The following is a 15,179-nucleotide window of genomic DNA, read 5'->3' as shown; positions in this document are numbered from 1 at the left end:
TTGGGATATTGATTCATAGATAGGGGTTGAATCGATACAAACCGATTGAACCTGTTTTCTTTATTTTTAAATACTTTTATTTTTATGATTTTTAAATAATTGATTTGATCAAACCAAATGAATTGATCAAACAGAGAACAGATGGCCTAATCAGTTCAATCATCAGTCTGATTCTGAAGAAAGAAAAAATAAAAAATAGAAAGAATATATATACGGAAGAGAAACTAATATTTGTCCTTTTTTCACCACATATCAATTTTTAATTGTTTATTATTTTTTAAATAGACTTAACTTTTTAACTAATGATTAAACTAATAGAGGTGTCAACTTGGGAAACAAAAGTAGTTTAGGTACCATTTGTGACTAAAAAATATTTAGATACCAAAATGAGAAAAAAAACATAATTTAAGTACCAATTTGTAGATTAAACTTTTTTTAAAAATAGACAAATACTTTAACTAACAGAAGTTCCAACTTAAGAAAAAAATGTAGCTCACCACATGTAACAAAAAAAAAAGGCACCAAGATGAAAAAAAATATAATTTAAGTAACAATTTAGGAGTTAAGTCTACAAATTAGAAGTTGAAAACAATACAGGGACTAAAACTAGAATTTGACAGAAAATATAAGCAAATGATATTAGATATAAATGTTTCTTAGAGATTTCTTCCAACATGTCTTCTGTTTATGTCTCCACTCTTCACTCACTGTTTTTCTTTTTCTGTCTTTTCCCTTTTCAGCGAAAAAAAAATCCTAAGCCATAAATTATTTTTTTAAGAAAAATACCAGAAGTGGTATAGTAATAGTAGTATTTTTACCAGAAGTGTTAAAGTACGTAACGCAACCAAAACTTGCTTTATCTCTAAATTGCACTCTCTCTACGCTCACCACCAGCAGTCGCCACCCTCACCGCTGCCGCTGCCGCCGCCGCCGCCTCCGCCACCGCCGCCGCCGCCGTTGCCGCCACCTCCTTTTCTCTTCTTCTCACAAATCAAATACCCAAACCCTAAATTTCTTCCTTTCCCACTCTATTCAAATTCATCATTTTCTGGGAAAATTATAACTGAATTTTCTTCCCCTCCTTCCCTGAAAGAAACGAAGAAGAAATTTTTGTACGAAAGCAAAGATAAAGATATGGCTTCAATCCCAACTCCTTCGCCTGGTAATCTTACATTCCCGAGCCATCAGTTTCCGTCTATTAAAAGATCGTTTTGTTACCCGCCGGCGAGGTTCCCCGATTCCACTCTATGCCGCTGCTCCGATAACTCTTTCGATAACAATTCCGTTAGCTGGAGGTGGGACTCCGCCGTTGTGGACGTTATCAAGAGTGCCGTCAAACGATTAGATTCGTACTTGAACCCTTTCCGTAAACACCTCGCGGAAAGTGACGGCGTTTCTGAGAACCAACGGCGGCGACGAGAGGAAGAGGGAGATTGGGATTGGGATCGATGGCAAAAGCACTTCGAACAAGTCGATGAACAAGAACGGCTCCTCTCCCTTTTGAAGGTCTTTATGAATCTATGCTTCTTTTTTGCTTCTTTTTTTGAAAAAAATAATAATAAGCTTGAAAAAGTCTTGTTCAAAGGTAAGTGAGGCCGGAATTTTGAAATCTCATGTTCGAGCCCCACTTAATTAGTTAGTACAAGTTCAATTAGGTATTCAATTCAATGTTTGTAATGATCGATTATGATTGTAAAATGGGAAAACCTTGAAAATTGATGGAATGTCTTTGATTACAAGCTTTTTTTTACCTTTTAACAGGCACAGTTATATGAAGCTGTATGTAAAGAAGATTATGAGGATGCTGCTAAGTTAAAAGTTGCAATTGCAGCTGCTTCTACAAATGACACTGTTGGCAGAACCATGTCCTATTTAAATGTATGAATTAAGTTTCATTTATTTAATTTTTTTAAGGGGGAAAACGGAAGGAATTTCCATTGTTCTTGCTGAGTGCTGACCTGATTTATTGTCATTTCAGAAAGCAGTAGTGGAAGAACGTTTCGAGGATGCAGCATTTTTACGAGACACTGCCGGTACTGGATTGGTAAGTTTTAACTTTTATTTTGAAGAAAAAAAACGGTTCCTTTATAGCGGTTTAAAGTAAAAGTTGTTTGGTTTTATGGTCTTGGGTTCCAGGTTGGATGGTGGGCTGGTCTATCCGATGATACCAAAGATCCTCATGGTCTAATTATACGTATAACTGCCGAGCATGGCAGATATGTCGCTAGGAGTTTTAGTCCTAGGTAATCACTCCAATCTTTCATGTTTATATGTATGTACAATAGATCATTTCTATGTTTGAGCACACATGTATATGCTCTACTAATACGGTTAAAGTACGGGGCATTTCTTTTGTAGTTATTTGGTATTGGCTCCTGTTTTCTTATACTTCTTTCTCATGCTTACTGATTTCTAATTTAAATGAATGTTTCTGAGTTCTTGTTAGACTGATATTTTCCTTTCAGGCAACTCACTACTGCATCGGTTGGTATGCCCTTATTTGAGATCTTTCTTACTGTAAACAAGAAAGGTGAATACAAACAGCAGGTATCTTTTATTCCCATTATTTCTGGATTGCTGCATAATTTTCTGATGTTTAAGTTAAAGTTACTTAGACAGCAGCACTTTCTGTTAAATTAACAGAAAAACTGGCTTACTGTAGGTCACTTTGGGATGTCACCTTCTATATTTGTGTTCATGGTTCTAATGATGATAATTCTCAAACTGGCTTTTTAGTGTGTGTGTGTGTGTGTGTCTTCATGATCCTTTGTTGGAGTATAATGACAGTAAATCAAGTCTTATATCTAGCTTTGATGAAAGTTTGTCATCAGTTGATATGTCCAATGATTTTTGTGTGTTGCTTGTTATATATGTGTTTGATTCAGTGAGGCGCAGTAAGCCGTCGGGGTGTATATACACGTTCATACCCATGGACACTTATATATCTGTGTGTACCAGACATCCTGCTTAGCATTTGTAGCAGCATTTAATGTTTCACAAATGCATCCTTATTTGGTGTTTTTCAGGCAGTGTACTTGAAAAAGAGGAGGGTTTTCCCAGATCCTTCAAAGGTGTCTTCTAAAACATCAGGAGCCACAAGTCGCAGGGGTTCATCAGTCTCCAGTGAAGACAAAAGTGATCTTTTTGTTGTGAGCACAGAAGATGATGAAGATGGTGATTATGACGATGATGATGATGATGTTGCAGAAGATGGATCTGATGTGGGCGAGGGACTAACTAGTTTTCAGAATTTACTGCAAGATATGATTCCTGGTGTGAAGGTCAAGGTCTTGAAAGTCAGTGCACCCGGGAAAGTGGACCAAGATTTTATATCTAAGGTGATTGAGCAGATCATTGAAGAAGACGACGAAGATAAAGATGCTGAGGTGGAAAGTATAGATTTGGATGATGAACTTAAGAGTGAAAATGACCATGAGAGAGATCAATTTGAGATGGATGTTGATAGCGGGTTTATTGATAGTGATAAGCAAGGTGAAATTGCAGTTAAAGTTGTCGTTGGTGGTCTTGTAGAAAAACTTTCTGGCAGTGTACCTGCATTGGACTCAGCTAGAGTGCCTGCTAAGCTAGTGAAAAAGGGGCAACTAACATTTTCATTTTCTATAGAAGAAGACGTAAACCAACAAGATTCTAGTCTCAAGACAAAGGGTTCGACGGATAGGAAACCAAAGGCTCAAAGTCAACGTAGCGTAGATAACATAATGTTTGATCTTGCTAAATTTATTGGCAGTGGCAGAGACAAGATACCTTTGAAGGTGGGTTCAGTATATTAAATAAACACGATGAATAAGTTTGTAGAATGAGTTTTACAGATCATTTCCCGTTTTAAGTTTCTACGCTATAATGCTTGGTTTGCTACTTCCACAATGCAGTTGCTGAAAGATGTTGGCGAATTAATAAATCTCACTCTCAATCAAGCTCAAAATCATCAACCACTATCTGGATCAACAACTTTCCATCGCATTGAAACTGCAGCATCACCAGATCCTCTAAATGGTGATTTCTAACACCATCTGTTCTGTTTGTTGATATTTTGATGAAATGATAATTTATTTTCTCGTTTTGTTTACACTATTTTACGTTGTCCTCTATTGTTTTGCCATGATGGTTATTCATGCCTATCAACTATCGTAGAATATTGTATTTACATTATGTTTGTTTGATCAGGACTATATGTCGGTGCACACGGGCTTTACACTTCCGAAGTCATTCATCTTAGACACAAATTTGGCCAGTGGCAAGGGGATAGTGGGACTAAGGAGCCTTCAGATCTTGAATTTTACGAATATGTGGAAGCTGTAAAACTAACCGGGGATCCTTATGTGCCGGCAGGCCAGGTGATTTCATCATTTAATTTAACTTTCTGTTATGAATAGAGGTAGCTTTAATTGAGCTTGAACGTAGAATTCCATTAATTTTGCAGTGCCGAATGATTTATTCATTCCAAATGTAGCTAAATGTCTTGTTTGTTTTTAAGTTAATAGTTCCTCTTTGGAATGATTACCTATCTTTATTCGGTTAGTCTCCTTATACTATACCTTGGAATTTCTACAGGTGGCATTTCGAGCCAGAGTGGGTAAAAGATATCAGCTCCCACATAAAGGAATAATTCCTGAAGAATTTGGAGTGGTACATTTTAGCTTACATTCTTAGCTTGTATTTGTTTGAACTTTTCCTTTTCGTACCTTCTTCAAACGTTAAGGAGATTTTGTGTTCTTTTTTGCAACTCAGGTTGCTCGATATAAAGGACAAGGGAGGCTTGCTGAGCCAGGCTTTCGAAATCCACGATGGGTTGATGGTGAACTTGTCATTCTTGATGGGAAGGTTTATGTCTTTTGTCTGATAATGTTTTTGGTTCAATGTCTTTAAAACTCAAATCGATACTGATTATTCAATTTTCTAAATGGCTAATTTAAACAGTACATCAAAGGAGGGCCTGTAGTCGGATTTGTATACTGGGCTCCTGAATATCACTTCTTGGTGTTCTTCAATCGAATAAGACTTCAACCATAGTTGGCTGTACATAATAATCGAGCATGTTTATTATTTGGTTCGGATAGCTTGGGGTAAGCACTTCATCACCGTAAAGTAGATGTAAGAAATATATCTAAATGTACATAATAATCGAGCATGTTTATGCTTTCATTGCAATAGTTTTCCTAAATGCTCTAGTACCTTATTGGCCTAGTCTTCATTTGGGCCTATGTTGCTCAGACTCTTCATTTTCTTGAAGTACCCATGTCTAGTACTTGGTGTCTGACACACATATATGGTGATATGACCTCAAGGGTCCTCTAAATACGTGGAAAAACTCAGAAAAGACTAACCATACCTGTGGCAGATACATACCCGTATTCAACACTCACACTCGAATCCGTGTAACATAGATTTAGGCATCAATATAGTCAGCGATCAGGTGGCATATTTTCCGAACTATTTTCTGTGTACAGATCATGGTGCTAATGCAAATATCTGATTTTGCTACCACGGGTATAGTTAGTCTAGATAAGAGATTATTGTAGCATGAAGCAACGTGTGTGTAACTTTCATTATACATGCATGTATAAACATCTTATCTATGTATCCATGTGTGTGTGACTACATGAACGATATTGTCTGCATTAAATGATCCGACCCTAAACAAAACTTGATTTGTGTGCTTCTTTTTAAAGTAATCGTTATTAGTAAGGTTGGTAATTTGGTATCAGTTTGTACAAAGAGTAATCCGTGTGGGATCTTTCTGTTCTTCTTCCTCTCACTCTCTCTCTCTAAAATTCATTGCTAGAACATAACATTTACATGTTTGCATATGTTAGATTTTGTAATATTTGACGTTGAAAGCTTCGTTCTTTGTTTGTATGTTTTGCAGTTCAGCATGTTATTTGTCACCCTATGGTATAGCAGCAAAAAGAATGGCAGAGATTTTGGGATACATATTGACACCATTGGAGTTTCTCAAGATTCAGCAACCACAAAAAGCTCAAGATTCAGCAACCATAAAAAGAAAGGTATTTGAGCAGCCTAGGTTCTTGAGAATCCCTTTCCTATGTAGTAAGTTTGCATCATATAACCAAATTTAGAGCCCTATCTGAATCATCATAGCCAGCCATAGTTATAGCTTTGAGTTGCTGTAAATTCTACTATTACTATAAGAGGAGTTGAAATGCTGAAAGGCTTGTGGATGATGGCCTTATTTTGTGATGCAACGCAGCTACCAGATAAAGCTTCATAACTGATATGTCTGTCAATACTTTTGATTTCTATTTTCTTTTTGCTCAGTTTTACATATATATGAACAATAGGTTTAAATGGGTCAAGTTCTTTCAAAAAAAGGAAAAAAGTTCAACTTTTGCTATTTAGTCCATGAATTGTGAATTGTCCCCTTACTTTGGTTTGTGGTTAGTTAGTGATTATACTTTTTGAATTTTAAAATTTCACTCTTGACCCGTAGCCGTTAAATTTATATAATATTCAGAAAAATCACCCATTTTAGTTGTTTACTGGCTACTATTTGAGTTTCGAAAGGATAAAAAATAATCAAATGGGAAAATAGAACTTACTTTTAGAGTGTTATTATAATAGATTTTGATTTAACAGGTTTAATTATTATTATTTAGATTAATATTGACATTTTATGCTCATGAATTAAAAACATCTAATTATAGTACATGAATTAAATTTGTAACTTAATTATATATACGAGGATTGTATTGATCACAAATTTGAATTTTAGTTTTTATTTTTATTTTTTAGAATCTAATCTTTTTATTTATTTAATTTTAAAATTAAAATTCAATTGATAATATTGTTTGTGGATTTTTGTTATTTTGAATCTGGTATTTTAATATTCAAAGTTCTGGTTTAAATTCTGAAAATTTAAAAGTCAATTGATAAATTATACTCAAATTTAATAGAAGTTAGTTTAGACAAATAAAATATTAAATTTCAAATATTTAGAAGATGCAGGGTTTATGTGCAGAATAAACCATAAACAATGTTAGTAGTTTTGACAGATTTCACCAGGTTTTTTCTGAAGTGTTAATGAATATCTCTTTGACCCTTGGTGCAAATACATCCCACTTACATAATCTAATATAAATTTTAAAATTATTAAGAGAAGAAAAATAAATAATTATTATTTTTTTACCAATGAGTTAATATGTATCTATATAAATTAGTATTGATTGAAAAAAATGGAATAAAAATTTTATGACTTCGATTTATGATCAAATAATGAGTTGGGTTGTTTATTCAATTTTGAAGGTTCAATAAAAAAATATGAGCTGATTTTATATATATATTCTTAAATTAGTATTGAATAAAATATAAATGGATTAAAAATTGTAGTATATATTATATACTAATAAAAAATGTTAAAATTAATGTGATAATATTTTGATATTGAAAATAGTTTCAGATTTTAATATTTAATTAAATATTTTTATGGAATAATATATGAAGTATTTAATAACTAAAAATATAAAGTTTGATTTAAAGTAATATATAATTGTAATAAGATATTAAAATTATATGTAGATATTAAAATATTTTTTACAATATAAAAAAATTACAAAATATATTATTTTATTCATAATTTAAAATAAAAAATAATAGTATATATTAAAAGTATATTTATTTAAAAATATTAAACCTATTTATACTTAAAAGTATTTTATAAATATAGATGTATTTTAGTAATTATAAATTTAGAGTAGAGTACAAAAATAGTCACTAAATTATTGACTTCATTCTATTTTAGTCACTCAATTAATAATTTTCTTGATTTAGTCACTAAACTTTTTAAAATTAAATATTTTAGTCACTCTCTCTTAATCTAGTTAGTTACCTTTATATGAGTGACAAAAAGCTAGAGATGATTTTTTTATTAATTTAATAATATATTTAACTTTTAATATTTACACATTATATTAATTTGTTCTTAAATATTAAAAATTATTTACAAAATTTATTAATTTAATTCAAATTAAAGAATATGTAATATTAAAATATTGAAGATGTGGCAGCAAAAATCATTACGATGTTGTAAAGAAAGATTAAAAGTGATACTAAGTGGGATGTGAAGTAAAAAAAAAAAAGTATTGTTCCATTAATTACACTTTTCCAATAATAAAATGAATTTTAGTTTTGTATGAAATTTTAAAAATTAATTGTTGATATTATTTACGCAATTCGATCTTAATTTACGTTTACGGAATCTTATTCAAAATAATAATTTTTTTACAATACAATTAATATTTTAAATTATAACTATAGTCTAATATTTATTGCAACAAATTTCGTACCCAACCTTTTTAGTATAAGCTTACTTTAATCCGATTTCAATTTTTGATTTTCTGATCCTATTAGTTCGGGTTAATTGGTTCCTAGAAAATATATTGTTTTTGACAATTGCAGGGTCGAAGTCAGATGGCTCTTAGAAGCTGTACCTTCAGCTCATTATAGCAACTGGCAAAAAAAGGCTCCAATCCCATACTCCATATTGTAGTAGTTGAGCCTCTCCTCATGCTCCTTCTATATAACCGAAACCTGAAATTTAATAGGGGAGAATTTCTTTTTACAGAAGAAAGAGCAAATTCCATATTCTCTTTCAGCCACTCAACATCTCCACCCATTACACCTTTCACCGCATCATCACCCTTCACAACCCCCTTCACCATATTTGTCACTTCCTACCACCTCAATTGAGCTTCACACAACAGCCGACCATTACCATCACCACCCACAGCAGCCTTCATCACTATTGTCCCCACCAAACTCTAAATCTCACCTCACCAGCGATACCCGACGACCCTTTTACTCAAAACTTGCCGACAAGGAAGGAAGTAAAAAAGAGGAGCCTTTTAGTTTACCTGAAGTCGTCATTCCAACCTAAACGACGATGAACCACTAGTGCCTTTCGGGGTTTTTTTTTTGCCGTTTGAGTGGGACCTTTTCCCCCCGAGTGGAGGGTTAAGGTTTATTACAAAAACTTATCAAGCTCGAAAGATCTCCTCTAGTAGTCAACCTAGTCTTCTCTCAAAATTTTAAAATACCATCTTCAATCAAACTCTGTACTTTCCATTTTAGAACCCTACTATTCTCTGTAAAGTGGCCAAAGCTTCCCAAGTGATAATCACAGGTGGCATTAACATCATGCCCTTCAGGATAGGGAGGTTTTCTTGGTTCTAAATGAATCGGAGTGACAAGTTGTTTTTAAATGAGTTCAGGGAGCAATTTTGCGTACGACTTTGGAATTGGATCAATGGGGGATTTTTCTCTAAATTTTCTTCGGTTTGTAGGTTTTAGGGCAAGAGTAGGTGTTTGTGAGTGAAAGCTTGGTTGGAAATATAGATGTGTTGTAGGTTGATAATGATAATATGGGTTGTTAAGGTAATATCATATACGACCATGTGATTCTCGCCCTCGTTTTCCTTGACAAAATCATCTTTCTCAGTGAACCCAACATTCATGTCATCTATCTTCCCACTTTTGTAACATATTTCATTATTTGTACTCTAAGTACATTATTTTTAATTATATTTAAATTTAAGTATTTTCTAAATTGTACTTTTTTATTGTATTATATGTAATAAACACAATTCAATACAAAACTATTTAACTTATTTTTATAACTATTGTAACACCCCCTAATCCCAAACCGTCGTCAGAATAGGGTTACGAGGCGTTACCGAACATATGGGTTAATTTACTAACAATTCATGAATAAACAACAAATATAATAATAATAATTATATTACGAAAAAATTTCGGAGTACTTGAATAAGTCCCTATTCATTTATAATACGTGATTTAGGCCTCGAGGGTTCGTAAAAGAGACACAATGATTTAATTTTGAGTAACCCTATTCTGAAAATAGTTTGAGATTAGGGGGTGTTATATTTATTGGTATCAGAGCTTCGATTTAGGCAATACTCTGAATGGATGTAATGTGTAAAATGTTTAGAAATACATGCCATATAAATCTGTGATAGTGCGATGTGTATGATCCGATTTAACCCTTGTTTTTTTAATAGATTGTAAAGATGTTGGATAGACCTGAACATGCTGAACAAGAATAAGCAAATAATAGAGTGCAGACATCTGAACAAGGGACAAGTAATGATGTTCCAATTTCCTTGATGCGAGAACAAGAACTTAGAAACATGATTATTGGAGTAATGAATCAGTGGTATAATGAGAGGATACAGGAAATGAATCAGACCCAGCAACCTCCTCCCCCTACAGTACTACCAGTAGTACCCTCGGTTGCTCCTCTACCTCTTCCTCCGATAACTGAATCAAGTAAGAGAACTCTGGTAGAAAAACTCAGAAAATTTGGGGCTGAAGAATTTTGGGGCAGGTCAGATGATGATCCAGTAAAAGCTGAGTATTGGTTGCAGAGCACGATAAGAGTTTTTAAAGAAATGGCTTGTTCTCCAAATGACTATTTAAGGTGTGTTGTTTCCTTGTTAAAAGAATAAGCATATCACTGGTAGGAGACAATAGAAACTGTGGTACCAGCCGAGAAACTTACTTGAGAATTTTTCCAAGCTGAGTTTAAAAGGAAAAATGTTGGTAAAAGATATTTAGAAAAGAAAAAGAGAGGATTTCTTGATCTTCGACAGGGAAATCGGACAGTAGCTAAGTATGAGAAGGAGTTTGTATACCTTAGCAGATATGCTCGAGAGATTGTTCCTACAGAAGAAGACATGTGTGTTTGATTTGAAAAAAGTTTGAATGATGAAATCAGAATGATAATAGGTGGTACGAAAATTCGAGAATTTGTGGTTTTATCAGATCGAGCTCAAAATATGGAAGAAGTGTACAACAGAAAGATGCAACGGGAAAGAAGAAACAAAGAATCTTATAAAAGAAGCTCCTCCAAATCATTTTCAGCATTTCCGATTAAAAAGTTTGAGGAGGATTCCATTCGAGCTACATCGGTACCTAAACGATCAAAGACTAGAGTAACTCAACCTGATTGTGGAATATCAATCAGATCAGATGCTAGTGTACAAAATACTCCCAGGTCTAAATGTCAACACTGTGGAAAATACCACTTGAGTGAATGCAGAGGTAAAACAGGAGCTTGCTACAAATGTGGAGCCACTGATCATTTTATTCGGAATTGTCCTCTGTTACAAAAATATGAAGAAGAACAGAAGGAGAAACAGATGGCTACTTCTCAGAGAAGTAAACGTGCGAGTCAAAGCAGTGCTGCAGGAGCTACTCGTTCGAGTGCAAAAGATTCTGTTGCTCGGTCAGAGGTTAGAGCACCAACACGTACATACGCCATCCGAGCTAGAGAAGAAGCCAAGGCTCCAGACTTTATTGCTGGTACTTTCTATCTCTTTGATGTTATTGTATATGCATTAATTGACCCACGGTCTACACATTCTTATATTTGCACAGTATTAGTATTAGAAAAGAAATTGTCTGTTGAACCAACTGAATATGATGTTCAAGTTACTAATCCGTTAGAACAAAGGGTGATAGTAAATTTAGTGTGTCGAAATTATCCACTGAAAATAAAAGGCTGTGAGTTCCTTACTGATTTAATGTTGCTAACCTTTCGGGAATTTGATGTTATACTGGGAATGGATTGGTTGACAAAATATGATGCTATGGTAAATTGTCGTGAGAAGCGGATCAGTTTGAAATGTCAGCCAGGTGATATACTTTCTGTTGAGCCTGAGAATTCAAATGATGTTATTAAAATTATTTAAGCTTTTTCGGCTCAGAGGTTAATGCGAAAGGGTAATGAGGTATTTTTAGCTTACATCATTGATACTCGAGGATCTGAACCAAAACTAGAACAGTTGCCGGTTGTTAATGAATTTCCTGATGTATTTCTTGAAGAATTACCTGGTTTACCACCAGATCGGGAAGTTGAATTTGTGATTGATGTGGTACCGGAGACAGCTCCTATATTAGTGAAACCATATCGTATGGCACCAGCTGAGTTAAAAGAGCTAAAGACACAGTTGCAGGAATTACTAGACAAAGGGTTTATTTGTGATATCCCGAATTAGGGCCTAATCGGAATAGTAGTTTCGGGACCACAAATCCGAGATAGAAATAATTATTTTATGATTATTTTGAGTTCTATGATATGATTTCATGATTGTGTAAAAATTTCGTGAAGAAATTCTATGCATAAAGTGCTTAATTTGAAGTTAGAGACTAAATTGAATAAGTTACAAAACTTGCATTCTAGAAGTTTCTAGTATGAAATTGCTTTGAAATATTAATTACGAGGTCTTAAATAGAAATTTGACCAATTTATAAGTTTATGGACAAAAATTGGACATGGATGGAATTTTTGAAAGTTTAATAAGGAAGGGCATTTTGGTCATTTTGATATCAAATGAAATAAAATGGGAAAAATAACACAAAAAATGATCATCTTCTCCATAAGTTGCTGCCAAAATTTTCTCTCCACCATAGCTAGGGTTTCGACACTTTTAAGCCTTGATTGTAAGTGATTTCTATGCCCGTTTTTAATGTTCTTTACATTTTTGAAATCCTCGTAGCTCGGTTTACCTGTTTCTACCAATATTTTGAGCTAGGGTTTATATTTAAAAATTTACCCATGAATGATATGCATGAGTTTTTATGTTTTATGGTAGAATATGAAGCTTGAGATTGTGTTAAACAACTTTTGCTAAGTGATTTTACGTAAAAACAACTAAAATGACATAATCGGTAAAAATACCTAATGTTCATAAGTACATGTTAGAGTGAGAATTGGATGTTGCTGTAGAAGGGAAAAATGATCAGCATATCATAAAACATAAGAAAATAGGATGGAGTTTAATTTACGAGACTTGGGGCAAAAATGTAAATATGTGAAAGTTTAGGGGCAAAATTGTAATTTTTTTCAAAATATGATTTTGGGTTGATTTGAATAATATGAGTCTTAATTAGGCTATATTTGAAATGATAGAGCAAGGAAAATCGAAATTCGGGCTAAAATCGGCAAAATACCAAGTTGTGGACAAAATGGAAAAAATGACCATTTTCGCATACAAGGTAAGTTCATATGTAAATATTGTAATATAACAGTTATTTTAAATCATTTAATGCTATTTATACGATATTATGATTGTTATCATGCAATTCTATGCTTTGTGGTTATTGTTGGACAACATGCAAAAATTTTATGAATTATGTGAAAAATGTAAAAGACTACCGAAGTATCGTCATGGGTATTCCAAGGAGAATGGTAAAGGAGTACGAACGAGGAAAGTCCCGTTGAACCTTAGGAATAGATTCGGATATTTGGGCGTCCGAGTTCACTTATGGATGCGAACGTCCGAACTCGTTGAGTTGAGTCAGAGTTCGTGAAATGTAACTAGGCATCCGAGCTCGTTGAGTTGAGTCCGAGTTCGCTTATGGGCGAGTTACATGGTAGCTTGGCTACATATGTGGCACTTATGTGCAAACTTTCCATGTATCTGAGTTATATTCCGATGTGTTCAACGGGTAAAATTCTAGTGAAATGGAAGAATACTCAAGATGCAAGTGACGTATTGGTAAGTGTTGTCGAATGAGCACTTTGGACAGGTATGTACTTAACCCTCTGGTTGAGACTTTATACGACAACAATAATGTAGTAAGACGATGAATGATGAATAGAAATGTGATATATGTTTTGGTGATATTATGCTAATGTTGGTTGGTATAATTACTTTGTTAAGTTATTTGTTATTTGCATGTGAACTTACTAAGCATTTATGCTTACTCCTTCCCTTCCATTCCTTGTAGTTTTGACAAGCCGGTTTGGAGATCAGGACAATCGGAGGCACGCTCACACTATCAACGGACCATCTCGGTGTGGTGGCTTGCATATTTTGGGAATATGACATGTATAGCATTATAATCCTTTTGTGTATATAATCTTATGATATAGCTCATGGATGGCATGGAAATGTTTGAGAATGATTAGCTATTGGAGTGGCTAATCAAGATTATATTTGATAACACGTATGCTTTATGTGCTAACTACTCTATGGAAATCCATAAAATGGTGAAATTGGCTATAAAACAGAATCACACAGCAGCAGTGACGTGAGTTTGAAAAATCACTAAAAATATTAAAAATAGAATTAGATGATGAATAAAATATGGAATTGAAGCTTAATGAATCTATTTTCATGTGGAAGAAACAAAATAGGTAAAAGAGTTGTATTTTATGAGATATTTACGTTTTGGTGAAATAGGGTCAGAGCAATTTCTGGATTCCCATTTCTGACTTTAGAAATTCACCATGATTTTTGTAAAAATAATTATGACTCAAAATTTATATGTATGGATTCCTTATTGAGTCTATTTTTAAGTGAAACAAACGGCATAGTCATTGGATTTCTTTACAGAAAGAAATTTGATTCGTAGTGCACAGGGGTCAGAGTAGCCGAACCCTGAAACAGGGGAGAATTTAACTAATAAAATGTACTAATTGGCCTGACCAAAAATTTTAGAAAACAATTAGTAGATAGATATATAAGTCTAGTTTCAGGAAAAATTTACGGATCTTAATTTCTAGTTTTGGGACTCGAGATATGAATTTTTAAGCGACTGTGACGCAGCTAGCCAGCTTGTCTGGAAATTTTAAAAATAAATTGTTTGAGCTGTTTAATTAATGAATTAAGTTCGTTAACACCTTCTGCTCGACTCCGGCGATGGTCTCGGGTACGGGGGCGTTACATTATTAGACCGAGTATGTCACCTTGGGGTGCACCACTCTTGTTCGTGAAAAAGAAAGACGGATCTCTAAGACTGTGCATAGACTACAGGCAGCTAAACAGGGTATTAAAAATAAATATCCTTTGCCTCGCATTGATGATTTGTTTGATCAATTGAAAGGTGTTGCCGTCTTTTCAAAGATAGATCTTCGATCCAGATATTATCATATTTAGTTGGTTCAACAGACAATTTCTTTCCTAATGCTAATACTGTGCAAATATAAGAATGTGTAGACCCTGGGTCAATTAATGCATATACAATAACATCAAAGAGATACAAAATACCAGCAATAACATTTAGAGCCGTGGCTTCTTCTCTAGCTCGGATGGCATATGTACGTGCTGGTGCTCTAACCTCTGACCGAGCAACAGAATCTTTTGCACTCGAACGAGTAGCTCCTGCAGCATTGCTTTGAC

The 15,179-nt window shown here is 33.9% G+C and overlaps 1 protein-coding gene across 1 annotated transcript; it reads left to right on the top strand.

Annotated features, from left to right (window-relative positions):
- Positions 1-680: 680 nt before the first annotated feature.
- On the top strand, positions 681-6,335 carry LOC107894168 (protein EXECUTER 1, chloroplastic). The gene is made up of 12 exons (XM_016819385.2): positions 681-1,506; positions 1,762-1,878; positions 1,979-2,044; positions 2,137-2,243; positions 2,466-2,547; positions 3,027-3,773; positions 3,891-4,014; positions 4,186-4,355; positions 4,573-4,647; positions 4,750-4,842; positions 4,939-5,084; positions 5,888-6,335. Exons 1-11 carry the CDS (start codon positions 1,135-1,137, stop codon positions 5,029-5,031), a joined length of 2,046 nt encoding a protein of 681 aa, XP_016674874.1. The 5' UTR covers positions 681-1,134; the 3' UTR covers positions 5,032-5,084; positions 5,888-6,335.
- Positions 6,336-15,179: the final 8,844 nt, after the last annotated feature.

The sequence above is a fragment of the Gossypium hirsutum genome, chromosome A13 (assembly GCF_007990345.1).
Source record: "Gossypium hirsutum isolate 1008001.06 chromosome A13, Gossypium_hirsutum_v2.1, whole genome shotgun sequence".
Classification (NCBI taxonomy): Eukaryota; Viridiplantae; Streptophyta; class Magnoliopsida; order Malvales; family Malvaceae; genus Gossypium; species Gossypium hirsutum.
The sequence above is the reverse complement of the archived record's forward strand: the minus strand, read 5'-3'. Positions and strand labels throughout refer to the sequence as shown.

What these genes read in the sequence shown, in the direction of transcription:
- LOC107894168 (XM_016819385.2), top strand. Translation starts at nt 1,135, where the DNA reads ATGGCTTCAATCCCAACTCCTTCGCCTGGTAATCTTACATTCCCGAGC. An exon ending in GGCTCCTCTCCCTTTTGAAG is followed by an intron (nt 1,507 to 1,761) that starts GTCTTTATGAAT and finishes ACCTTTTAACAG; the next exon opens with GCACAGTTATATGAAGCTGT. An exon ending in AAGGTGAATACAAACAGCAG is followed by an intron (nt 2,548 to 3,026) that starts GTATCTTTTATT and finishes GGTGTTTTTCAG; the next exon opens with GCAGTGTACTTGAAAAAGAG.